The sequence below is a fragment of the Theropithecus gelada genome, chromosome 17, assembly GCF_003255815.1.
Source record: "Theropithecus gelada isolate Dixy chromosome 17, Tgel_1.0, whole genome shotgun sequence".
Taxonomy (NCBI): domain Eukaryota; kingdom Metazoa; phylum Chordata; class Mammalia; order Primates; family Cercopithecidae; genus Theropithecus; species Theropithecus gelada.
The window spans coordinates 50,982,243-51,009,755 of NC_037685.1; the positions used below are offsets into that span (position 1 = coordinate 50,982,243).

The 27,513-nt window shown below is 46.7% G+C and overlaps 1 protein-coding gene across 1 annotated transcript in view; it reads left to right on the top strand.

Moving 5' to 3' along the window:
- SPACA7 (sperm acrosome associated 7) overlaps nucleotides 1–15,817 on the top strand; it is a 28,680-nt gene extending 12,863 nt beyond the window's left edge. Inside the window, exons 3-7 of the mRNA XM_025364593.1 lie at nucleotides 459–545; nucleotides 1,475–1,582; nucleotides 3,764–3,859; nucleotides 14,013–14,093; nucleotides 15,636–15,817. Of these exons, the coding sequence (XP_025220378.1) occupies nucleotides 459–545; nucleotides 1,475–1,582; nucleotides 3,764–3,859; nucleotides 14,013–14,093; nucleotides 15,636–15,700 (437 nt within the window). The 3' untranslated portion in view covers nucleotides 15,701–15,817. The remainder of the gene's footprint in view (nucleotides 1–458; nucleotides 546–1,474; nucleotides 1,583–3,763; nucleotides 3,860–14,012; nucleotides 14,094–15,635) is intronic.
- Nucleotides 15,818–27,513: the final 11,696 nt, after the last annotated feature.

A 27,513-nucleotide genomic window follows, 5' to 3' on the forward strand; every position in this document is an offset into this window, starting at 1 on the left:
TGGGTCTGTCAGACACAAAGCTCAGGGCTCTCATGGTAAAAGCTCCCTAGGAGGACTCATAGGGACGTAAAAGAAGAAAATGAGGCCGCGTTGACACAGAGATCAGGAGCGACACGTGGAGGGCAGCTTCGGGAGAGCCTCAGGGATGGGACAGAGGGACCCAGGGCAGGAAGGAGACTTAGGACCACATGTGGGCCAAGCGTCCAGCCTTGTACCTTTGGGGGGCAATGTTCAGTGTCCAAAACGTCCTAACAGTCTCAGTTTTTCTGAAATGATTGAGGGAGGCAGCGGCCTGCCCACCCAGAGAAGGTTCTTTCCAAAGTCAAGTCCCACATCCCCTGGGGTCCCGGAGTTCCTGTTTCCCACTCACTGTGTGCACAGATGGCCTTAGGGGACAGAATCACAAGGGCCAGCCCTGCAGGGCCAGCTCTAACGTGCTCTTGTGTGCTTCTCCCAAGATGAAATTCTAGTCCAGGAGATTTTGGACATGAATAAAACAACATGGACCGAAATGCCAAGCACAGCATCGACATTGTCAACAATACGTAAGGAAAACCGCGAGCACACCCCTTTCTAACCCGCTAATCGCACTGATTCCTGGAGCTCTGTGCTATTGAGTACATGACCTACTATTTGAGCATTAAGACCAGCTATTTCCGGGGCAAGGGCACATGGAGATGTGAGCAATATGGTGTCTAAAACCATTTCTACAGCTTCCCGAGACAGAGGAAGTCAACCCTAGACTGGCAGAGATAATTCCCTTTACTCTGGGATCTCTGGAGTGCAGGTTCAGGCACGTTCTCGCCGTTGGGAGCCACTGCAGAAACGCAGGGCACAGGAACGTGAGAACCCGGCACTAACCAGCAGTTTCCAGTTCCTCCCACACATGCCCACGCTCTCACTTCATGCTCACCTAAGGCTTCTGAGAGAGCAGGGCAGTTATCATTACCCCATTTGACAGAAGGTAAAACCAAGGTCTAGCAAATGACTTGCCCAAGGCCACACAGTGAGTCATGAACAAACACAAAGAATGTGCCTTCCCCAAGCGCAGCTTCACATGGGCAAAGACATATGCAAGTAAATAGAACACCACGTTTAGAACCAAGACAGAGTACTGAATCCACAGTTGCCAAGGAGAGAACTGGGAATCGGAAATCCCCACGCAGTGCATGAAAATGTATTCCGCAGCAGGAAAGTTCAGCCCTCTCTTGAAATCTTGCGTCCAGATGTAAATTCCAGTTCCTAGGATTGGTTCACCTGCCATCTGCCAAGGTCCACACTGCTGGTTCAAGGGAGTCAGAGGACACCTGACTCTGTTTACACATTCACTTGCCAACGCACATGTCCCAATAGAGCTTGCAAATCATATTAGCATCCCATCCCTACATTTTAAAATAAAGCATGGGCCAAAAATGTTTATACCTGTGTAATCAAGAAAACTTTTCCCCATTTTTTTCCATGTTCTTCATTGAAGATGCTGGTATTGATGAGAATTATCAAGCTGGTGGTTCTGAGAATTATCATGAATTATTAGAGAATTTACAATTCTCTTCTGGCACTGAGGACAAAGTTTCCAGTGATGGTAAATGCAACCCAGCAATTACCCCTTCCCAAGTCCAGCTGTAACGGGAGAGGCATGAGGCAGGCAGACGCAGGCGGAAACATCTCCTTTGTGGAGGATAAGCCCTTGGTGGGAGAACGTGCCTGCTGCCCCCGGTTGGGCAGATCTCCCGGTCTCTGTCGGGACTGAGAGACCCCCACTTTCCCCACTTGCTGCTGTGGGGCCGACCCTGGAAAAACCACAGCCCAGGGAAGCACAGCAGAAATGTCTCATGGGCAGGCAGATGCCAAGACAGGGAGGTAGGTGCTGCCACAATGCCTGGCCCCCTCTCCCAAAGCTTCAGCTAAGTTACTTCTCCTTCCCAGGGCAGGTGCAGGGAGAGCCAGAGTGTCCCCAGGGGGTTCCCCCAGAAGTAGGGAAAAGCCTCCCTCCAACAGATGAGTCTGCTGGGAAAAAATCAGTGTGCAAAAGCTAAGAGGATAAGACCCTTGGACACCACGGAGGGACAAAATACCTCCTCTTTACCCTGGAGATTCAAAACCAGAAAGGGTATATGTATATACCCAGGTGTATGAGTCCATTCTCACACTGCTATAACAAACTACCCGAGGCTGAGTAATTTATAAAGAAAAGAGGTTTAATTGGTTCATGGTTCTACAGGCTGTGCATGAGGCATGGCTGGGAGCCCTCAGGAAACTTACAATCATGGCAGAAGAGCATAGGGGAAGCAAGCACATCTTCACATGGAGACAGGAGAGCGTGAAGGGGGAGGTGCTACACACTTATAAACAACCAGACCTCGTGAGGACTCACTATCATGAGAACAGCAAGGAAGAACTCTGCCCCCATGATCCAATCATCTCCCACCAGGTCCCTCTCCCAACACTGGGGATTACATTTAGACATGAGATTTGGTTGGGGACACAGAGCCAAACCATACCACCAAGACACACACATAGGACATCTGTGCTGCTCCCCACATACAGGACCAGGTCACAGCTCCAGTATCTGATGGTGTGCCAGGAGCCAAGCATTTCTGTAGGGGCTCAGGAATCTGCATCCCAATCCATTACCCCAAACAGTCCTCCCAATAAGACAGACTCTGGAGTTGGGAAGGATTGAACTAGATTTTTTCAGGCCTTAAACAAGATTTTATTTAAAATTTACATGAATCCTTCCGAATTTGTCTGCCTGATGGTCAGTCTGGCAAGTTTCTCTTTCTGCCATTGCTTCTCCATTTATTAATTGGGATTCTACCTTAAGAAAGAGCTGCCCCTCCTCCCCTGTTTGTTTATGTATTCAGTTGCTTATTACTGTCTACATGGGCTCCTAGGGATTTACTATAGTCTGTGGGTTATAAAACACTAACACCGTTACTGATTGTGAGCCAAGAACTGTGTGCTTGTTAAGTTCAATGGCACAGAGTTGCTTCCGGGCCCTCTCCACAGACAGAGCTAGGAAACACATTTGTGCAAATCATGGATCCGTGCAAATCCTCCTTTCTTGCCCACCCTCCTTTCTTCCTACCCCAGTTCTGCAGCCATTATCTTTTGTATGGTCTTTTCCATTGTTTGCAATATTTTGCCATTTCAAACACAGCTGCAAGCTTGCAGCACAGGTATTTTCATATTCTCGGGAATTATCTCCAGGGTCAGTTCTTAGCATTGATCCTGCTAAGATGTTGGGTCAAAGGACGTGTGGAGGAGTGAATATGGAGTTTTAAAAGTCAGATGAGGCCGGGTGCGGTGGCTGAAGCCTGTAATACCAGCACTTTGAGAGGCCGAGACGGGCGGATCACGAGGTCAGGATATCGAGACCATCCTGGCTGACACGGTGAAACCCCGTCTCTACTAAAAAAATACAAAAAACTAGCCAGGCGAGGTGGCAGGCGCCTGTAGTCTCAGCTACTCGGGAGGCTGAGGCAGGAGAATGGCGTGAACCCAGGAGGCAGAGCTTGCAGTGAGCTGAGATCCGGCCGCTGCACTCCAGCCTGGGTGACAGAACAAGACTCCGTCTCAAAAAAAAAAGGTCAGATGAGGCCTGGCTCTGTATTCACATATTGAGTTTCCAAAACATATTTTCAAATAAAACTTGAAAATGATATTAGCATTTCAACTTAGCATTTTTAAATAAATGACCAAAATGCTTGTAAGTGTGTAATCAAGAACATTTTTCCCGTTTTTTCCATATTTGTCATTAAAGAAGCCAGTGCTAATGCGAATCTCCATGGCGATCCTTCTGAGAATTACAGTGGGCCACAGGTATCTCCTGGCAGTGAGAAGACAGTTTCCAGTAAAGGTAAATGTGCCTTGCCCACACTGAGAGCTCTATGGGAGAGATGGAGGCACGAGTGTGTGAGGTGACTCTCTCCCTCCTGCCTCACCATGATGCCTGTCACACCATTAGGTTTCCACCAGCATCATGGTGAGAAGGGGTATTTCAGTATTGCTTTTGTTTGCAATTGTCACATTATGAGTGAGTTTAAACATCTCATATGTTTAAGGGCCATTTCTATATCACTTTTGTAAATGTTGCTTTCATTACAATTTCCCATTTTCCTTTAGGTTTTTGGTTTTTAGCCCCATTTTCTCAAAACTGTTTATATTTTAAAAACAAACTTTGAGATATAGATAGGTAGATGATAGAGATAGATGACTGATAGATAGATAGATAGATAGATAGATAGATAGATAGATAGATAGATAGATGATATATAGATAGAAAATTGTTGGGGTTTGTTAAATGACTTTTGACTGAGTTTATAATTTTTCATGTAAAAAGATGTCAATTTTTGTGTAGCCAAAATTATCAATCTCTGGCTGCCTTTAGCTTTGACTTTCTGAGTTAGAAAGTCTTTCTCCACACTGAGTCTAAAGAGGAATTTGCTTTCCTCCAGTATTTATAGGACTTCATCTGCTACGTTAGCTCTTGGATCCATTTGGAGTTTACCTCTGAGCATGGTGTGAGGTGTTCTTAATTTTATCTTTTTACGAATGGCTACCCAGTTATCCCTGATCCATTTTTTAAAAGTCCATCTTTGTCCCATGATTTGCAAAGCCACACGTATTATACACTGAGTTTTTCTGTGTGTGACTGTCCTATCTGGGCCATGCAGCACAGTCCTCTACTAACGGGCCAGCACCAAAGTGTGTTATTCAGAGTGTATTTTAACCTCCGGGACACATGTCCCTCTTTTAGTTCTTTTAAGCTTTTCTTTTTCCATGTTTCCCTGATTCTATTTTTGGTAATATGTCTAATTTCCTTTCCCTGCGTTTGTTTATGTTTTTATTGGGATTGCATTACCTTTGTAAAGGAATTTAGAAAATAACTGAAACTTCTACAATGTTGAGTGGATCTATCTAAGAATAAGTAATGTCTTTCCATTTGTTCAATGTCATTTCCTATCTTTCAAGAATATTTTTAAGTCTTCCTTGCATAGGTGTTATACTCTTATGAGAAGCTTATTCCTAAGTATTCAGTTTACCGTCTTGCTATTAGAAGCAAGATTTTATCTATCATTGTGTACTTTAACTGGTCTTTTATATGAATGCTTTGATTTCTATAGGTTAATTTTGTCCTGCTATCTTACTGAATTATTTTCTTGTTTGAGTTAGCTTTATCACTGATTATTTAGGGTTTTCCAGATATGCCATATTATCATCTGATAAATAGAAATGGTTTTCTTCTTCTCTACCAATTTTTATGCATCTCTTTGATGTCTCTTGGCTAATTGCATTGACTGATATATCCAGGATAATGTTTAATAGTAGTGGAGTGAGTGGGCATTCTTACCTTGTTCACGGCCTTGATAGAAATGCCTATAGTGTTTATCCAGTAAGTTTCATACCTTCGGATAATTTCTTGTTGCACATTAGCACCCTTTTCTTTCAGATTGAAGACTTTTTTCAGTCTTTCTTGTAAGACAGTTCTGGTGGGTATGAATTTTCTCTGCTTTTGTTTGTCTGGGAAAGTATTTCTTTTTCAGGTTTGAAGGATAGCTTTGCTGAGTAGAGCATTCTTGGTTGGAAGAGTTTTTTGGTGTTTTTTTTTTTCCTTTAGCACTTTAAATATGTCATCTAACTCCCTCCCGGCCTATAAAGTTTCCACTGAGAAGTCTGCTGCCAGATGTATCAGAGCCTTTTTAGATGTTATTTGATTATTTTATCTTGCTTCTTTTATAATCCCTTCTTTGTCATTTATACTTGAGAGCTTGATTATTTGATAAATTGGGGTAGTTTTATTTGGGTTGGATATTCCTGGTGATCTTTGATCTTCTTGTACCTTAGTATTCTTATCTTTCTCTAGGTTTGGAAAGGTTTCTGTAATTACTTCTTTGAATAAACTTTCTACTCCTATCTTTGTCTCTACTCCTTCTTTAAGGCCATGACTCCTTAATTTGCCCTTTCTTGATTTCATAAGTGTTCTGCATTCTTTTTTATTTTCCCCTCTGACTGTATATTTTTAAATGGCCTAAGTATTAGTCCCTTTTGTGTTGCCATAAAGGGACACCTGAGGCTGGTATCCTGAGGCAGTTCTCCTGCCTCAGCCTCCCAAGTATATGGGATTACAGGCACATGCCACCATGCCCAGATAATTTTTGTATTTTTAGTGGAAATGGGGTTTCAACATGTTGGCCAGGCTGGTCTCAAACTCCTGACATCAAGTGATCTGCCCATCTTGGCTTCCCAAATTTATAAATAAAAGAGGTTTATTTGGCTCACAGTTATGCAGGCTGTACAGGAAGCATGGTGCCAGCATCTGCCTCTGGTGGACTTTTCCTCAAGGCAGAAGGCAAGGGGAGCCAGTGTGTTGTGTGATCAGAGATGGAGCAAGAAGGACTGATGGGAGGAGTTCTATGCTCTTGAACAACCAGCTCCGGTGTGAACTAAAAGAGCAAGAACTCATTACTGAGGGGAAGGCACCAAGCTGTTTATGAGGGATCCACCCTCATGACCCAAACACCTCCCAGTAGGCCCCACATCCAACACTGGGGATCACATTTCAATATGAGATTGGGAGGGGACAAACATTCAAACTACATCAGCCTGTCTTCAAGCCCAATTCTTCTGCCGGATCAATTCTGCTATTGAGACACTCTGACGAATTTTTCAGTTTTTAATTATGTTTTTCAGCCCCAGGATTTCTGTGTGTTTATTATTATGTTGTTATTGTTATTATTTCAATCTTTTGTTAAATTAATCTGATAAATTTCTGAATGGCTTTTCTGTGTCTTTTTTTTTTTTTTTTTTTTTTTGAGATGTGGTCTCATTCTGTCACTCAGGCTGTAGTGCAATGGCATGATCTCGGCTCACTGCAACCTCTGCCTCCCAGATTCAAGCAGTTCTCCTGCCTCAGCCTCCCAAGTATATGGGATTACAGGCACATGCCACCATGCCCAGATAATTTTTGTATTTTTAGTGGAAATGGGGTTTCATCATGTTGGCCAGGCTGGTCTCGAACTCCTGACGTCAAGTGATCTGCCCATCTTGGCTTCCCAAAGTGCTGGGATTACAGGTGTGAGCCACCACGCCCAACCTTTTCTGTCTCTTATTGAAGTTTTCCTCAAAATAGCTATATTTTTGTAGAATTCTCGGTCTTAAAGTCACACATCTTCTTATCTCTGGGATTGGCTAATGGTGCCTTGTTTCATCTATTTGACAGAGTCATATTTTTCTGAATGTTCTTAATGCTTCTGAATGTTCATTGGTGCCTGGGCATTGAAAAGTTAGATATTTATTCCAGTCATCACATGGGCTTTGTTTGTACCCATCCTTCAGGGGACCTTTCATGGATTCAAAGGAGACTGACTGACTGTTGAGTTCCTTAAGCCTCTGGTTACTGCAGCCATTTTTGCACCACAGAGCATCCTAAGTCCAGTTACACTGCAAGTCTCTTGCAACCTCCTAGACACCCAGCTCTGATGCAGTTGGGGAAAATCAGGGAGAATTCTCTGGGCTCTCAAAGTCCCTCACTCACTTCCCTCCATTTCCCCATAGAGACGGAGTCTCTCTCCACACTGAGCTGGCTGGAGTTGAAAGAGGAGTGATACAGGCACTCTCATGGCCGCCACAGCTGGCATTATGCTGGGTCTCACCCAAAGTCACACAGCTGCCCAGACAAGCACAGCACCAGAGCTCATCCAAGGCCTGCAGCTGCTACTGCCTTACTGCCATTGATGTTTATTCGAGGCTCCAGGTCACTTTAGTCAGCCAGTGGTGAAGCCAGTCAGGACTCAGGACCATCATACCAGAGTGGTATTACGGTCTTCCAGCCTTGGGTCGGCCTAGAAATGTTGTCTGGCAGAATAGCCTGGAATCAGGATCTTTTGGGTTCTTCCCAGCGTGGTTTTTCTGTGGCAGGGTTTGTGCTAGGTTCCGGTGCAAAGGCCCCTGTACTCTTTTCTCTCCTTCTCCCGAGAAGGAGTCTCTCTCTAAGGTACGGTGCCTGGAGTTGAGAGAGGTGTGATGTGGGCACTCCTATGGCCCCTGCATCTGGTGTTAAATTGGGTTGCATCCCAAGCCTTCTGCCTCCCAGACCAGTGCAGCACCACAGGGTTCACCGAAGGACTGTGGTTACTATAGCCCTGCTGGCACTGAAATTTATTTGGGACCTATGGCCACTTTAGCTAGCCAGTGGTGAAGCAGGGCAGGACTCAGGTTCATCCTGCAGGGCAGCGATTCTCCTCTGGCCTGGGGTGGGTCTAAATAGTCCCTCTGTGGGCACTGGCCTGGAATCAAGGACCACAGAATTCTGCCAGGTGCTGTGTTCCACTGTGGTGAGGCCAGCATTGAGCTACAATGCAAGGTCCCACACTCACTTCCCTCCCTCCCTGAAGCACACATTCTCTCTCTGCACTGTGCTGCTTGGTATTGGGGCAGGGTGGTGTAGGCAATACTACACTGTCCTTCCTACCTTCTTCAATGTGTCTTTTCTTGTTATTATGCTAAAACTAGGTACTATGATCACTCATCTGATTTTTCAGTTCTTGTAAAGGTGCTTTCTTACATGCATGCATAGTTGTTCAATTTTATGTTCCTACAGGGGTCAGTCGCTGGAGGGTAATATTTAGCTATCTTGCTCCACTTTCTGGATTGTCTGTTGTTGTTGTTGTTGTTGTTGTTGTTACAGACTGTCACTGTCACCTGGGCTGCAGTGCAGTGGCATGATCTCGGCTCACCGCAACCTATACCTCCTGGGTTCAGGAGATTCCCCTGCCTCAGCCTCCCAAGTAGCTGGGATTATAGGCACCTGCCACCACGCCTGGCTAATTTTTGTGTTTTTAGTAGAGACTGGGTTTCACCATGTTGGCCAGGCTGGTCTTGAACTCTTGACATCAAGGGATCCACCTGCCTTGGCCTCTCAGAGTGCTGGGATTACAGGCATGAGCCACCATGCCCAGCCCCTGGTTTATCAGTTTTTAATGGTGTACTTGAACTATTAATCATTGCCTAACTGATTCAATTAGGCATCAACATCAATGAGTTTCTATTTTCCTCTTCATCTCCCTTATCACCTCCCATAGTTTAGTTTTATCACTTCTATTTTGTCAATACATATAGCATTTGCATATTAGTTTTCCAGTCTCACCTATGTTTCAATCATTTACATATATGATTATAAGTTGTGTGTGTGTTTGTGTGTGTATCCACCTTCACCATCACTGTTCTCATTGAGGTTGTTCAGGTAACTTTTGGTTTGATGAAGTTCATCCTGTAGCAGATTACTGAAGAATGTGCTACGGACAAATCTTTAGACTCTTGTATGTTTAAATTGATGTTTGACAGACACTTAGATGGATATAAAATCCTTGGTTTACACTTTGTTTTTTCATTGAGTTGATAGAGAATGCTGCTTCATTGTTGCCTTGCTTTTTTGGTTGTTTTATCTTCGAAATCTAATGTTTTTACTAGGATACATCTTGGTATTAATTTTCCCAGACACAAAATGGATCCTTTCAAAATTAGACTCACCTATTATTTTTCTATAAAGTTATCTTAATTATAACTTTAAATATTAGTTCTATACCATAGTTAATGCTGCTATTTTCTTCAATTACACCAATTATACAGATGTTATTTCTTCTTTGCCTCTATTATACTTTTGCTATTATTTCCTCATTCATGTTTTACTTATCTCTTTATTTCATTACATTTTCTTGTTTTTCTGCCTTACTTTTCTACCTTTTATTCAGTTTTCATTTAAGTTATATCAGTATAGAAAAATACTGATTCTTAGTGAATATTTTGATTGCTTTGGTACAAGAAAAATAAGTGTATCCTCTGAATTTTTTGGTTTTTTATAGTCTCACAGGACCATACATGTTCCCCTTTTGCTACTTTTGTCTTTTGTCCTTCAATTTCTAAAGGCAGCCTACTCCTTTTTTTTTCTTTTTCTTTTTTTTTTGGGGGGGGGGTCTTTTTCTCTTTCTCAGGTGTTATGTATTTTGAAGACTGATACATAAAATTCACAGGTGCTTTTTAAGTTCCTTCTCTGTAGACCTTTCTCTGATTTACCAGGACCCATATTTAGTATTTTCAGTCTTACAGTGGACTTGCTTATTCTGATAGAATTTTCAGATCAATGTTAGGCTTTTTCTAACTCACTTTTCTCACTGTTTTATCTCAACCTGCCATTGGTCATCAATAAATGTTGCATGGAGTGGATGTAGGGCAGGAGCAAAGATTCTTCACTATAACTTTGAAATTTTTATTTTTTATTTTTTACTTACTGTTATTTTGATACTTGAGTATCTTATAGTTAGGTTATGCCTGAATGTCTAGTTTTGTGTAATCTTATTTTTCTTTCCTGTTTTCTGTGTCATTTTTTGAGGAAATATTGGGAGACACAGGCCTAGGCAGCTGCCATAGTCTTTAGTCACATGGAAATCAAATCAAAGGACTTAGAAGATTCAATTTACTTATTTGTGTTTGCCAATGTTGAAAACTATATAAGTTGAAAATCTTTACAAATTCTAGATAAAACATAATAAACATTTTTAAATGTCTATTATGATCTGACAGCAAAGTAAAGGAAATCTTCAGGGCTAGAAAACCAAGAGAGAATTAAAATCCAGAGCAGTAAGTTACAGATCTAATTGCAGAACAATCCTCAACTGTGATTTTCCTTTATGAAATATAGAAATTTGGCTGTTAGAGTTTATTTGCAGAAGATGAGGCCTAGGGAAGAAAAGTGTTGCAAATTAAATCCCTGAATAATGCTATGACTGCTAACAAGACTACACCCTCAGTAAAAGGATAGTGTAGATAAAAAACCATCTACCAGCACAGAGAAATGGAAATCCGTCTGTGTCAGCCTGCACCACATGGGGACTTCAAGTTCTGTGTATTCTGGAATAGCTCATCTGTGAAACCAGCATGACAGGAAGTCTCATGTGGTTACACCCCGGGTCAGAGGGCACTTGGTGGAAGCAAATACACACTTGATGCAAAGAACGATTCCCTTAACTTGGGCTTCACAGGATTTTCACAGACAACAGCTCTGCCAAAGGTGAGCTTATAATTCAAAACACTAACTGATGGGAAGCAATACGCCATGGATAATAAGCAGCAGGCAAGATAACAGCATTGCTAGACTTCAAGAACTTCTGATAATTGAACACTCTGATACAGCATTCGACATAAGTATGTTTCAGGTTCTCTATCTCCACTTAGAATGCTGTAAAAAAAAAAAAAAAAAAAAAAAACTGTTACTGTCTAGCCAGATGCAGTGGTGGGTGCCTGTAATTCCAGCTGCTTGGGAGGCTGAGGCAGGAGAATTACTTGAACCCAGGAGGTGGAGGTTGCAGTAAGCTGAGATCATGCCACTGCACTCCAGCCTGGGTGACAAGAGCAAGACTCTGTTTCAAAAAAAAAACAAAAATGCTACTCTCACCCTAATAATAAAAAGTGGGATCATCAACCAAGGCTTTCCTTGAGCCCATAAGAACATTCTAGTAGCAGGGTAGTTAACTAGGCAGAATTCAAAAGAGAGGCAAGGCTACCCAAACAGAGCTGGAACACATGAGCTTTCTCGTTTTCGGTCAAGCAGGAGAAAAACAGGTCACCACCACACAAGTGGGTAAGAAGTAACCACTGAATTTTTTCATAGCCAAGTGTGGGATATCACATGCATTTGAAAAATCCAAAGGCCCCAGGCACCAGGGAGCTTGCACTCACAAGCTCTTCTCCATAGGTCTCTGCAAGATGTTCTCTTTCTCTCTGTGTGTGTGTTTGTGTGTGTGTATCTCTCACTCTGTCCTTTGAACTCTAGCTACTTTGACCTCTCCAAACCCCTCAGCCTATTGAGATCCCTGGGCTCTGCCTAAGTTCTCACTCCTAATGCTGCCCTGGAAATTCCCCAGACAATGCCTGAAGCAATCCTAGGGCTGCACTCAGCTGCTTTCCATCTCTCAGTGGATCACTGGCCTTTGCTGCTTATTCTCTGATATATGGGAAATCACTGTTTCATATATTTTTTCTTGTTTTTTAATTAAATTGGGAGGATAAGTCTCATCCTTGTTACTCCATCCTTTCCAGACATTAAAAATTCAAATACTAGATTTTTACCCATGTGGTTCCACTGAGAATCCTGGAACTGTGAAAAGCTCTGCATTTCAACTCTGGAAGGAAAAGCGAGGACTGGGGTGATGGCCTCTGGGTTCTCCCAGCTCGGCTGCATACAACCTCAGTGATCTTAGGAAGGTGCTTTGCCTCACTGAGGCCTCGTCTACACATGAAGACTAAGTATTACCCACGGGCTTCACCAGGTGCCCTACGGTCGAATGAAACCACACATACATGGAGAACGGGGAAATGTTAGCATCATATATGCTTCCCTGGGACTCCCAAGGGCTAGAGAGTACACTCTACAAATAAGCAAATTTAAGATAAAATGTTTTGTATTAAATGATGAATTACATACATTTCCACAAATAGCTAACCTAAATTATCTGCCAAAATTTTCTAAGGACTCTTCTCTTAAAAAGCACTGTGCGAATTCATTTTGAGTACGAAATTGGCAGCAATCTCTCCGGTGTAGGTTACCCCTGGAAAGATACACAGGAAAGTGGGTCACAGTGGTAGCCTCCAGGAGGAAACTGGTAGTGAGGGCCAACCACCGGAAACAGCCTGATGTTTCACTGAACGTCTTTTCTAAACCTTAAAAATTGTTCCATGGGCTTGTATCCTTATTAAATATATAAACTGAGCACCTAATATTAATTTAGATAAATGTTTTTAAAGCCTGAAGCAGCCTTTAGGGATGCCCACAGCCTTTAATGAATGTTTGCAGATCCACGTTCCTCTTAATGTAAAATGAATTAAGAGGAAAATAGATCTGTAACTACCCTCCCTTGTTGCCAGAAAACCCAACTTCCCCATGTAATCCGTGACTTCTGGGAGTAGGAAAAGCTTTGTGGTTCATAATATCATTCCTGACATACTGACTGTGCCTAAACTTCAGTTTAAGACTTTAGGACCTGGTAAATCTAAGTATCCCATGGGACATATATAAATTCACATAATAATCATTCATTTCCTGTAACATTAATGTTAACAAGAGACATTTACTCTGCAATCCCTGCTGAGCCTGCTAGGTGCTCAGCAGGTATACATAAAGGGTTCTTGTTTCCAAGAAATGAGACTGAGGGGCCAGGCCCGTCAACAGTAGTCATTATTCATGCGTTCACAAAATGCAGATGACCAAACAGTATTTTTAAGGGTTCCAGGTTGCACCTGCACAGAGTTTTGGGAGAACTAAAGAGAGGTGGGGCCTCCTGGCGTACTTTGAGAGTAAGAAGAGTAAATAAAGGAAGAGGATTAGGGTTCTCTGTAGGGTGCCCCCCTACAGAGGAAAGGGCACCTCCCAGGCTGGGGGCTGCTTCAAAGGGAGCCCCCCAGCCACCAGCTGCAGCGACCAGGGCCGGTTTGGGGGGACTTGGAGCCGCTGCTGGACCGATGCCACCCCACACTGCCTGCACCTCTCCCTGAGCAGCGGGGACCACACAGCACAGTTATTGGTAGAAAGGGCTGGACAGGAAGAGACGTGGGGAAAATTCAGCGTCTGTAAAACCTGTGTCCGGGTCCAAGGACTGTGGCTCAAGTGACCATGAGTGTCAGATCCACAGAAGGGAGCCCTTAGGACACAGTGGACAGAATACTTCTATGCTAGCGTCTCCTAAGAGTGTAAAGAGAAAACACAGAGAAAGCACAAAGATGTAGGACTCCACTCATCGCTTGGGCACCAAGCCACACTTTCTGGGGCTTGTTGGAGGAAAGGTTTTGATGGCCTCGCCTGAGGCTGTGTCTCGAGAAGCCGTGGCACCTCACCTCGCCTGCTCTGTGCGTGGGTGCTTTGCTCAGCGCGTACGGCTCCCTGAAGTTAAACGAAAACGTGGAATCATGCCTTAATTATTTACAAAGCGTGATCATTGTACTTATTGTTTTCCCCACAGAAAAGACGAATTCAAAGAACACTCACTATGAAAATCTATCCTTTCTGGACAAAATCCTTCAAAATATTGGAAGATCTTCAGGTAGATTGGAAATAACAGATAAATGTCTTCTCATTTGGGGATTTTTTTTCCTGCTCAAGGGACAGGTGTGTCACCAGGCAGCTCCAGGGAGAGCAGGTGAGCCCAGCCCCCAGGTGGACCCACCTGAGCTCCACAGGAGCCCCTGTCCAGCCGTTGATGTGTGGACACCTGACCGGACAAGTCCAATTCAAGGAGTCAAGGCCCTTGTCAATGAGGGAGTGCTCTCCCTTTTCAGCTGAATGGAGCAGGGGATCAGTTCCCCTTTTCCCAAGAATAATCAGGACTCACAAGACTGCCGCCACCCACCCACACAAGGGTCCCAACCACGTGGTGGCAGGAGCCTGCTCCTTTGTGACAGGCCCAGGAAGGGCCCCCACACCCCGGTCAGGAAGCCCCCCACCCTCTCATGGGGTGAGGACCCCCAGTCCAGCCCTTCTCCACTCCCTATTCACAGAGCTCCACCACTGCCCGCCTGCTAAGAGTTGGCCATGCAGATCCTGTGGCTTCTGCCCCTGGCCCCAGGCTTCTCCTCGGAGCTTTCCAGAACACCTGGGAGCCAGTCCTGGGTGAGGCTGACAGCCCTCCTGTCCTCCTGGCACCCCCGATTCACATGGCGGCCCAGTGTGCCCAGACCCTCCCCCCATACCCTGCAGCACATGCCCGTCCACGCAGCCTGAGACCTTCCATCTGGAGCACCTTCCAACTTTGCCAAGCCAGTGTCAGTCCCCAGTCAGACCATGAAACCCCAGGCCACAAGGTCGGCACATGCCCCCAGCAGCAGGGATCAGGCCAGCACACACGGTGTGGAAAGGGCAGTGAGCGGTTGTTCAAGCTACGGCCAATTTCCCAGACCGTGCCACTGTCCAGGACAACCTCTGCTGCTTCCGATACAATTTCATGATTGACCTTGTCAAGGCTCCAGTTCCCTGGGACCTGACTGTTCTGCAGGGAGAACCACAAATTCTCCTATAACTCAGACAGCAAAAGATGGGGCCTCTCCACTGATGAAGCTCCTGTCCGTCACCAGCACCTCTAGGTGCGGCCGTCGGCAACAGAAGCCTCTCCACTGATGAAGCTCCTGTCCGTCACCAGCACCTCTAGGTGCGGCCGTCAGCAACAGAAGCCCCAGAGGTGACTGTGGGGACTTCCAGAGCCCTGGCAATGCTGGACAGTGAAGAACCGGGAGTCCCCCACCTCCTGGTACTGACATCCCAGGAATGAGATCCACAGCCGGCCACTGTGAGGGGAGGAGGAGGAGGACCGGCCCAGCCCTGCCAAGCTTGGAGTTGTCGATGGGTTTTGAGGGAGAATGCAGAGGAAATTACTCTGGACATGGTGGCCCTGTGGGGAGAGCCAAAGGCAGCCCGACGCAGCCAGCACCCCCTCCGTCCTCCTGCCTCGGATACATCCGCAGGGCTCTCCCCTCCCTCCATAACTGAGGGCTCGGTTCCTCCTGTCCCCTGGTGTCCCTTGATCCTGCCGGTGTCCCCATCTCCCTCATACCACACACTGCCAGGCTCAAAATCTCCTCTTTCTACACAGGAAACATTTTCCGTAATGAGCAGCAGAGGACCAGCTCTCAGAGGAGGAGCCGAGACAGTCAGTGAGGCCACAGCCCCAGAGCCCCTGCACAGGAGACGAGCCAGCCTCTGGACAGGGCACTTGTGTGCACATGCCCATGTTCTCTGAACCATTCCGCATAAAGGAAAATTGTTTATTCACACAATCCCAATTGGAGTTGGTTTATTTAAGTGTTAAACCACAGGGTGCGTGGGATTTGGGTTTAAAAAAAAAAAAGAAAAAGAAAACAAGAAACAAAAAAACATATTGAGTCTGGAAATAAGAGCATCAGAATATTCTGTCTACAAATAACATAATCTCACAGCACATAAAGAATTCGTCCATGAGGAACACAGACTACGAAGGCCTGAGTCTCTTCCCTGCTGCCATGCCTTGCAAAACACACAAGCACCCATGTAACACACGCATACACAACACACATGCACATGTAACACGTGCACACATACAACATGCACACATGGACATACATGTGTACGCATACAACACAACATGCACACATGCAACATGCACACACATGCAATGCACATGCACATCCAACACGTACACATGCAACATGTGCACGCATGCAATGCACATGCATACAATATGCACACATGCAACACACACACACACACAACACATGCGCACACACAAAGCCTCATTGCTTCTGAACGTTTGCCAAGCTTGGGAATGCTGGCTGGGACTGTGTGTTGTGGAAGGTGAAGGTTTGCTCCAGGTGGTGTGTGTGACCTATAGCATTAGCTGGGGGTAGGGGCTGGGGGTGACCAGGACACATCTTGGGCAACTTTTCTTATCCAAACTGATTCTGATGGTGGATGGGCTGCAAGCTCTGTTGGACTCATTGAGGTGACCATCTGGAAAGATTCAGGATAAAATATGATTTTCCCACTTCTCTAGAAAGGCAGCCAGGCTTGGAGAAGCTCATGGATCGCGTTTGAGAATGATCCTGGACTAGAAAGGCAGCCAGGCTTAGAGAAGCTCATGGATCGCGTTTGAGAACGATCCTGGACAGAGGACTTCCGTGCCTTTTGCGCAGTTTAGCAGTGGATTGGTGTCCTTTCTATTAATAACACCATTTTCAAAGGCAGCTGGAAACAGAATCAGATGCTGCCATTGTACTTGTGGCTGCTGGCTGTGCTCTCTTCCTAAGAGATGCAAACATCCTATGCCCTCTTTCTACGGTGCCTTCGAGGCAGCTGCAGAGGACTGAGGGGTTGGAATCAGAGAACGCTTGTGTCGGAATGGCCCTTTGAGGCCTTTCATGCAATCCCTCAATTCCAGATGAGGAAACCGAGGCAGCGAGGACACATGACTTGCTAGTCAGTAAGTCGGTGGCAGGGCAGGATGGTTATTTCTGATGCCCAATGCTATCCTGTGTCTACTAAACCACGTTGCAGCCTCTCTAATAATACAGGGACAGCTCTGCGTAGTTCTTCTCCTTCCTTTGTGTGCTTGCAGTTTTTAGTTTTCTGTCTTGTGCGTGGATCTCACAAAGCATTTTTAGCGGACCCTGTGGTTTATAAGTTGTTTCCATGCACAGTGGGCCACCAAGTCCTCACAGCAAGGCCGGGAGGCAAGTGTCGCCTCCACTCCACATGAGTGGGCCTGGGGCTCAGCGGTATTCAGTGGCTCACTCACTGCCAGACCGTCACGTGGCCTGCTGCGGACCTGACACCGTGCCCCAGGCCAGGCCCTTGCTGCTGGATGTTTTAATCGTCAACGGCATCGTCGTTTTCCAAGCAGGGCCTTGCAGGGTTTGTCCCCCTTGGCAGAGCAGTGCTGACCCAGAGAAGACAAAACATAAAAAGTGTCATTGATTTGATCACTCTCTGTCCTCTGTCCTGACCACATGAGATCCCTGATTACACAGTCTTCAAAAGCTGGATGTTTCATTTAATAGTCTGATCACATCAAAATATTCCCTGTCTCAGGGCTGGCACTGAAAACAGCCAAGGGAACACGTTGGGTCTCCAGATTGACGACTGCTGTGCAGGGCTCAAGCACGCCCCTCTTGCTGTACAGGACACACCGTCGCTGTTAGGGAACACACTGGGTCTCCAGGTCAATGATTGCTGTGCAGGGCTCAAGCACGCCCCTCTTGCTGTATGGGACCCACCGTCGCTGTTCCCAGGAGGCTTAAGACAGAGTCGGGAACTAAGCTGATGAGGAAAAACATCAATGTTAATAATAGCTACCCCCTGGCAAGTGATGAACTGGCTTAGAGGGGTGTTAAAGACGTGCCTGTGAGGGGGAAGTGATCGCCCACATGTACTAGGATGGGCATTCCAGGAAAAAAGTGTCCCAAAGGTGCCAGGGCAGGGGTGGGTGAGCGTCAGGGGGGCTCTGCCACCCAGGTGGGAACTGTGGCCAGAGTGGTCCCCTATTATATGTTATGGGTGGGAGGAAATGGTGAAACATATTAATGTACACTGTATGATTTCAGTTTTTTGAAATTTTTTGAGAGTTGATTTATGGCCAAACATACAGCCAATTTTAGTAAAAATTCCATTTGGAACTTGGGAGGATGGTGTATTCTGCAGTTTTGGGGGGTGGGATCCCATAGAGTCAGTCGAGTCAAGTTTGTTAATTGTGTGGTTAAAATATCTCCTTACTCATTGCTCTTCAGTCATCAAATGTCAAAAGAGGTGAGGAAAAAACCCCACTCTGAATGCAAGTGATTTGTTTCTTTAGTTCTATTTTCCTTTGTATGTTTCAAAGCTTTGTTGCTAGGGTCCTACAGACTAAATTGTCTTTCTGGTGGATTTCAGCCTCTATTGTTATAAAATATTCCTCTTTATCTGTAGTATTTCTTCTTGCCTTATATTCATTTTGTCTGGTATTAACATAGCCACACTAACTTTCTCTTGGTAAAGGTTGCATGGTATATCATTTTCCATCCTATTACTTTAAACTTCACTGTAGTGTTATATTTAATATATATATGTGTGTGTGTATATATATATATATTTTTTAGGTAATATATAGGAGCACATTTTTAGAAATCCAGTCCTTTTGTCTTTTAATTGGCATATTTCATCTTTTCTGTGAAATATAAGTAGTCCTATAGCTGGGTTTGTATCTATGATGTCACTATTTATTTTCTATTTGTCTCACATGCCTCATTTTTTTCTTCTTTCACTTTATTTGGATTAAGCAAGTATTTTTTCATTCCATTTTCCCCTCTATTAGATCATTATGTATTTTAATATTGTTTTAAAGGTTATATTAGAGACTACAATATATATCCTTGACTTACCATCACCTAAAATTAATACTTTTAACCACTTCCTAACTTTTCTTTTCTTTCACTTTATTTGGATTGAGCAAGTTTTTTTTCATTCAATTTCCCCCTCTATTAGATCATGGATTATGTATTTTTAATATTATTTTAAAGGTTATATTAGAGACTACTACAGTATGCATCTTGGACTTCCTATAACCTAAAATTAGTACTTTTACCATTTCCTGAATAACGCAAGGGGAATACTTAACTCCACTTACCATTTTTTGCATTATTTTTGTCACAAATTTTAATTCTACATATATTTTAAATGCTTCAAAATATTATACTTAGGTCTATGCACTTAATATTTGTTTCGGATTTATTCACATATTTACTCTTTTATTTGTTCTTCATTCCATTGTGCATTTTTAATGCTTCTGGCTATCAGTATATTCCTGCCAACTAACTCCTTTTAGTATTTTAGTGTAGGCCTACTGGGAAAATTCTTAGGTTTTTATTTTTCTGAAAATATCTTTACCTTCATGTTTTGAAGAATGTTTTCACTAGACGTACACTCTAGATTAGCCAACTTTCTTTTCCATTGTCTTTTGACCTCCATCATTTCTCCTGGGGAATCTGCTGTCGCTCTTTGTGTTATTACTGCTCCTTGGACAGTAACGTGTCTTTCTACCTCTGGCTAATGTTAATCATTTCTCTTTGCCTTTTCATTTCAGCATTTTCACAGTGATGTTCCTAGCTGTGTTTTCACTGCATTTATCCCGTCTGGGGTTTATGGTGATATTTGAACCCATGGCTTATTTATTAAGTTCTGAAAAATTCTGTCTTTTCAAATATTCTGTGCCTTTTCTCTCTCTCTCTTCTTCTCTCCTCCAATTAAGCATGTTCGATGTTTGTGCCGTGTCCCACGTTTTTCTTATACTCTTTTTATTTTTCATTCTTTGTTCTCTTTTATTTTAATCTGAATATTTTCTCCTGACCTACATCCATATCACTAAATCTCTCTTCAGCTTTGGCTAATCATTTAATCATCATAATTGTTTTAATTACTATATATTTTAATCCTGGAATTTCCATTTGGTTCTATTTCATGGATTCCACTTATCTGTGACGTTCACCACTGTGTCATCTGTTTTATGAATATATTAATCACAGTTATGTCTAATCTGTATTTGATAACTCCAATATCTGTATTACCCGGAAGTCTGTTTCTATTGCCTGGATTATTAATATGATTGGTACTTTTTGATGGAATGCTGGACATCACGTGATGAAAAACTAGACACTCTGAAAGACATCTAGTTCTGGTAGCCAGTTAGAGTGAGGACAGATCATCTTAATTAAGTTGTTTTAATACTAGATTTGTCTTTGTAACCCCTGGTCTATTTCTACTTTTCCTTGTTCCTATGGGAGTTCCAATTTAGAGCTCTGAGAATTTACCAGGGCCCTTCAAATGCAACTTTTATTTTTCACACTGGGAGACTGCTTGAAAGTTCTTTAGCTCCTCAGCCTCTCTGCTACCACTTTCTACTGACCTTCTCCCCAGTGGCACAGCTGAGGACTTAGGGAATGCTTTAGGGGGACAAGCAGATTGGCTAGTTAGACTCACTACACTGAACATGCCTCTTCTTTCTGGGATCTCAGCACCAGAAGCCCTGGCTGTGTAAGAAGCCCTCAACTCACATTTGTTCTTCGCAGCCCTGGGAGATTGCTGAAAGCCTCCTAGCAACTGCTTTCTGCCGTGCTGCTCAACCTGTCTGTGATGCATAAGAATTAGCAAATGCCTCAAGGGGGTGATGAGCTCAGAATATAAAACTCACATCCACAAATGTCCTTCTCTCTTAATCTTGACCACTCAAGTTCTGCCCATCTTGGAAGTTTTTCAATATCCATATCTGCATTTTATCCAGGTTTTCCCATTGTTTTCAGTGAGGATGGGGCTGCTACTTATCCCAGAACCACATTTTGAGAAACTTTAATCTAGAAACAGAGTTAACCAGCTACATCCTGACATCTACAAGGAAGACAGGATTTTGCCACAAATAGGAAAAAACAGAGCTTCTGTACTTGGGGTCAGGGAGGGAGCAGACTAGAACCACCTCAGGGGAAGGGGTGTGTGTGAGCAGTGGGGAGCACTGCAACATTAGGGAGCTCAGAGGTGGCTCCAGAAACTAGAAGTGGCAGCTGTGCCACCTCCTGTGGGTCTGGGCAGGACCAACCAAGAGCCGAACACCCAGGGCAACAGCCAGCCACTTCCCAAACTCTGTACAGTTTTAGGATTGAATGTTAATTTGTCGCAGACAGACCAAGAGGGCTCTGAGCATTGCATTCTATCACCAGTATCATCAATGACTAAGAGTATATGTACCAGGAACAGAACAAGACGAGGGTAATGGAAGAACACAGGTAGCAGGGTCAGGACCAGGGCAAGGCTGGTCCCCAAACCACCTTGACAAAGTGCTTTGCAGAAGGACACTGCTTGATACATCCACAGTGAGTGAGTGTGTGTGTGTGTGTGTGAGAGAGAGAGAGAGAGAGAGACAAAGAGAGAATTGCTGGCCAAGGGCTCTATCAATGAGTAGGAATTGGAACTTCGCACTAGAATCAAGTTACACCTGTATGCTATCTGGAACGTCTCTTCCATGTTCATAGAGTAAGTCACCTATTAGTGAACTATGTATAGTTCCTCATGCAATTTGAGTTTCTCAACCAGCTGGTCTGTTGTTAAATGCACAAACCCTCTCCCCCACATCTTGCAGCAGGCCCTGGTCACCTCTGGTGCTCTGGGGGAAACCGGTACCTAAACAAGATTGAGAGCCACACCCCAGACTCTTAGATTTCCAAAACATAAACCATGATGAAGTGCTGACACACAGGGGTACAGCTGGCCTTCTGCCCAAGATCCTCCCAGTTCCTCACTCTGATTCCAGAGGAGGTTCCCTCTGTCCCTATGAGACAACTGTGTCCAGATGAACAGGTTCCAACCCTGGGTCCTCTGAGAACCACAGTTCAGAGGCCAAGGGACCCAAAGCATCCCCAGCCCTGCAGTGACCACAGATAAGCAGCAGGAGAACTTGGAAAAGTGCATAGTTGAGACAGTCACTTACAGGGAGGGTCGAGATGCCATGCTCAGAGACACATGACTGCAGACAGGGCATCTGCTTGCCCTCCCTGAGATTTTAACTGAATACATGTCAGGACACCACTCCCCCATTCTGGTTTTGGATTTTTGTTTGTTTGTTTTGTTTTGTTTTTTGAGATGGAGTCTCGCTCTGTCACCCAGGCTGGAGTACAGGGGTACCATCTCGGCTCACTGTAAACTTCGCCTCCCAGGTTAGAGCGATTCTTCTGCCTCAGCCTCCTGAGTAGCTGGGATTACAGGCACATGTCACCACACCCAGCTTATTTTTGTATTTTTAGTAGAGACCGGGTTTCCCCATGTTGGCCAGGCTGGTCTCGAACTCCTGACCTCAGGTGATCCGCCCACCTCTGCCTCCCAAAGTGCTGGGATTACAGGCGTAAGCCACCGCGCCTGGCCACCATTCGTATATTCACAAAAGCACACAGTCTGCCGTTAAACCATCTCCAGGAATTTCACCACCTTTCAGAAGATGCTACTTTTGAGTAGTGTCTACACAGCAAGAGCCGCAGAGGACCCGGCCATCGTCCTCCCACAGAGAAGAGGGCTGGACTGCCACAACCCACCCCACCCCTAACTTGCCTGTGTCTTCACTGCTCAATCAGCTGAGCCCAGTCCTCGGCGGCTGGAACAGACCCTTCCAGAACCGTGCAGGCCCAAGCCCCACACCCCAGTGCCAGCCTCCTTGCGTGGCTTTGGCTCCAAGGACTTCTGCTATTGATGCTCAGCGCCCTCCTCACCTTTATTCCAAGCGTGAGCTTCCCTTTTCTGGAGTTTATGCTGTTTGGTGAACTGCACTTTCTAGACACAGCTCTCCAGAGATGAACCTGATTTCCATTGGAAATCATGGCCTGTTTCCCCTGGGGACCGTGGGCCCGGAGGCCTGCTATTCCTGGTCTGTCTGGAAATAGTCTGTGGTCCTTTTCCTTGGGCACAGGGGTGGTTTCTGCTCCGACGTGGTCCTCCGTCTCCTTGTGCCCCAGCCAAAGGAAATGGTCCCAGGTAGTCCCATGGCCTGACGCACCTCTGCCCAAGGAGACACTGCTCACACGCTGGCTGGACACACCCCACGGGTTCGCACGTTCAGGCACACTTGAGGACATCTGTGCTGAGGCCGCTCCCTGCCTGCCTCCCCACCCCCCATGCTCTCCACGACTGGCGCCTTTGCTGCTACACACAGAAACCCTGCCGTGTCCACTGCCTTAGCACAGCCCAGACCTACCACTCACAACATGGCAAGGCCAGCACCCCAACACCCCACATGACCACCTACAGTGGGCCTCAGGTGTGATGCAGCCACACTGCCTTGCAGGCGACCCAGCTGGATTTCACAGCTGTGCTTTAGGGCAGGGGTCGGCAAAGGCTCTCCATCAAGGGCCAGATGAAAAGCATCTGGGGCTTCGCAGGCTCTCTGGTCCCTGTGGCAACTCAACCTCCAGACTGTAGCACAAAAACACTGGAGGCCGGGTGTGGTGGTTCACTTGAGGCCAGGAGTTCAAGACCAGCCTGGCCAACATGGTGAAATCCTGTCTCTACTAAAAATATATATTTTTAAAAATTAGCCAGGCATGGTGGCGGGAACCTGTAATCCCAACTACTCAGGAGGCTGAGGCAGGAGAACTGTTGGAGCCTGAGAGACTGAGGCTGCAATGAGCTGAGATCACACCACTGCACTCCAGCCTGGGTGACAGAGGAAGACTCTATCAAAAAAAAAAAAGAGCAGCAGAGGGGATCCACAAACCACGGGCATGGCTGTATCCCGGGAAGCTTTATTTACAAACCTTAGTGGGAGCTGCGCCCACGGGAGCTTTCTCAGCGGGAGGAGATGCCCGCCCTGCAGTCCCTCCCTGCACAGGGACCACGGTGGGCTCCTGAGCGCTTCCAGTGGGTGCGACTGGAGAACTGAACTCGGAGAACTGAACTCTTCATTTTATCTGGATGAGTTTAAATGTAAATGATCTGTGTGACTGGTGGCTCCCATGCTGCCCTGCGCGGCTCTGGGAGCGCAAACCTCAGGACGGGTCTCTGCAGGCCCCACCTCTCCCACGAGCCCCACCTCCACGTGTGCCTGGGGCCGGTCTCCCAGCAGCACCACCTCTTCCAGCCATGCTTCTTCTTAGACCAAAGGCTTGTTCCTTACAAAAGACTAAACAACTGCATCATTTCCTAGGTAAGAGGCTGCAAATGAAGCTTTAGAAGGCTAAACGTGGCAGGCCCGGGAAACACCGTGTTAAAACGAGGGGACTTTTTAAGAGGCCACATAGACTTAAAAAAAAAAAAAATTGTAATAAAATGTTTTCCAGCTAAAGACCCCACATGATGTTTTTCAACCCAGAAAGCACTTCTACTCCTTGATCCTGAATCACTGATAGAAGAGGTTTATAAAAGGTGATTCCGACGTCCCCACCAGGCAGATGGCCGGCAGATAGCCCCGAAACACCAGGAATCCGTCCCCGGGACTGGGTGGGGCAGGCAGGGCTGGCCGGGAGCAAGCAACCAGGTGCTCCCAATTCCACCCTGGCCACCCCTGTCCCAGGCAACACAGGCTCCGGGAAGGGAGTTCCAGGGTTCGCGTCTCAAAGTCAGGGGCAAGAGCTGTCAGCTTGTGAGGTGGTGGTGAGGAGTGATTTAGACATCGAAAACAGTAGGACTCAGGAAGTGAAGGAGATGATTAATAATAAGAACAGCGGACAGCGGACCCCACCCCACCCCCGCCCCTGCTGGGGGCTGACTCGGAGCCACATGTCTCATCCACCGGAAGGCGACCGCACCGGGCAGTGAGGACACACGACCGCCACCCTGTGGTCATCACGCGGCCTCCAGCCCCAAGGGCAGCCCCACACCTGGAGTGGTGAGGGGCTCCCGGAGCAGAAGCTGTAGGACCACCCACCCACACACACACACACACACACATCACAGTGGGGGAGGTTTTCGGGAACTGGTCGGGAACCTGAGAGGGTCGATGCTGCCGTTCAAGTGCAGAGCAGGATTCCCTCTTCCGTGGGGACCACAGTCTTTTTCTTAAGACGTTCCGCAGGGTGGATGAGCCCCACCCACACCACAGCCAGACGACTTTACTCAAAGTCCACTGAGTTAACATTAATTTCATAGAAAAAGTAGTTCACAGCCGCATCCCACGGGTGTCTGTCCAGATATCTGGGTGCCATGGCCCAGCCAGGCTGACATGAGGATTGACCGTCACCTCACCCTCCCATCCTCACCCCGCTGAACACAGGAGGCTTGGCAGAGAAGCCAGGATCTGTCAGTGGACAGAGCGGAGGCTGAGCCCAGAAGCTGCAGCACCTGGGCTGGGACCTCAAGCCCTGTCCTGCACTGCCTCTCTATGGCGGGTCTGGGAATGACAGCCTCCTGCAGCCAGGAAGTTCAGGCCTAGCTGTGCACACCCGACGGGAGGCCGCAGGGTGGCCGAGAGCCCATCCCGGACCTGTGTCCCCACAGCAAAGCCCTTCAGGCTGCCTCGCCCCACATGGGCCCCCGTGACCTTTCCTCCCCGGCAGATGGGACCACAGAGGAGACCCCGAAAAGATAGTCCCCTCAACTGTCCCCCATTACCAAGGCCCTGTGGCTGCACCAGAGGCCATGAGAGTGGGGGTGGTGGGCAGAGCAGACTATGAAAGGGCTTGGGAGACATGGGGCTTGGGCGTTTTAGGTGGCGGTAAAGACAGGTTTGGGGTCGAGCAGGGGTCTGGGACTGCACCTCACCATGGGATCTGTGTACACAGTGATGCATTCAGCATACGCAGGCCCTTCCCTCTGAGCCCTCGGCCCCTCATCTGCAGGATGGGTGAGCCCCAGAGAAGCGGGCAGAAGCAGAGGAGGCAGCGAATGCAGAGCACGTGGCCTGTAACTGAGCCTAGAAAGCCCGCTCAGCAACAGAGGCTGCCACCCAGAAAGCCTGCTCGGGACAGAGGCTACAATCTAGAAAGACCGCTCAGCGACAGAGGCCACGATCTAGAAAGCCCATTCGGCGACAGTGGCTACAACTCAGAAAGCCTGCTCAGCAACAATATCTATGATCTAGAAAGCCCAGTCAGCAACAGCAGCTGTAATCTAGAAAGCCCGCTCAGCGACAGAGTCTATGATCTAGAAAGCCCGCTCAGTCACAGCGGCTACAACCCAGAAAGCCCTCTCAGTGACAGTGGCTATGATCGCTCATGACTCTAGCCCCTGGCTCTGTTGGTCAAGCCTTCCACAGCCCGGAAGCCTCTGCAGCCTCCCCGTTGCTGCTGAAAAGGACGCTGGTTGGAGAAGGACCCAAGGAAGCACTGACAGATCGAGACCGGTCCGGGAACAACTGGCCGAGAGCCTGAGAGGCTGGCGCCCAGGCTGCCCCTTGACCCTGCTGCACCAGCGGCCGCCTCTGTGTCTGGTCCTGTCTCAGAGACCGAGGTGAACAACAGAGCAGAGTGGGGGTGAGGAGACTGAGGTGAACGGGTGAGGACTAAGGTAAACAGGTGAGGACTGAAGTAAATGGATGAGGACTGAGGTGAACAGGTGAGGAGGAGTGAGGTGAATGGGTGAGACAGCCGAGGTGAACAGGTGAGGAGAACCGGGGTGAATGAGTGAGGAGGACAGAGGTGAACAGATGAGGAGGACTGAGATGAACGGGTGAGGACTGAGGTGACTGGATGAGGAGGAGTGAGGTGAACAGGTGAGAAGTGAGGTGAACGGGTGAGAGGGACTGAGGTGAACAAGTGAGGACTGAGGTGAACAGATGAGGAGGACTGAGGTGAACAGGTGAGGACTAAAGTGAATGGATGAGGAGGACTGAGGTGACTGGATGAGGAGGACTGAGGTGAACGGGTGAGGGGGACTGAGATGAACGGGTGAGGACTGAGGTGACTGGATGAGGAGGACTGAGGTGAACAGGTGAAAAGGACCAAGGTGAAGAGGTGAGGAGAACCGGGGTGAATAAGTGAGGAGGACTGAGGTGAACAGGTGAGGACTAAGGTGAACGGTTGAGGACTGAGGTGAATGGATGAGGAGGACTGAGTTGAATGGATGAGGAGGACTGAGGTGAGCAGGTGAGGAGGAGTGAGGTGAATGGGTGAGACAGCCGAGGTGAACAGGTGAGGAGAACCGGGGTGAATGAGTGAGGAGGACAGAGGTGAACAGATGAGGAGGACTGAGATGAACGGGTGAGGACTGAGGTGACTGGATGAGGAGGAGTGAGGTGAACAGGTGAGAAGTGAGGTGAACGGGTGAGAGGGACTGAGGTGAACAAGTGAGGACTGAGGTGAATGGATGAGGAGGACTGAGGTGAACAGGTGAGGAGGAGTGAGGTGAGCAGGTGAGGAGACCAAGGTGAACAGAGCAAGGTGGGGGTGAGGAGACTGAGGTGAATGGGAGGATTGAGGTGAACGGGTGAGGAGGACTGAGGTGAACGGGTGAGGAGGACTGAGGTGAACGGGTGAGGAGACCAAGGTGAACAGAGCAGG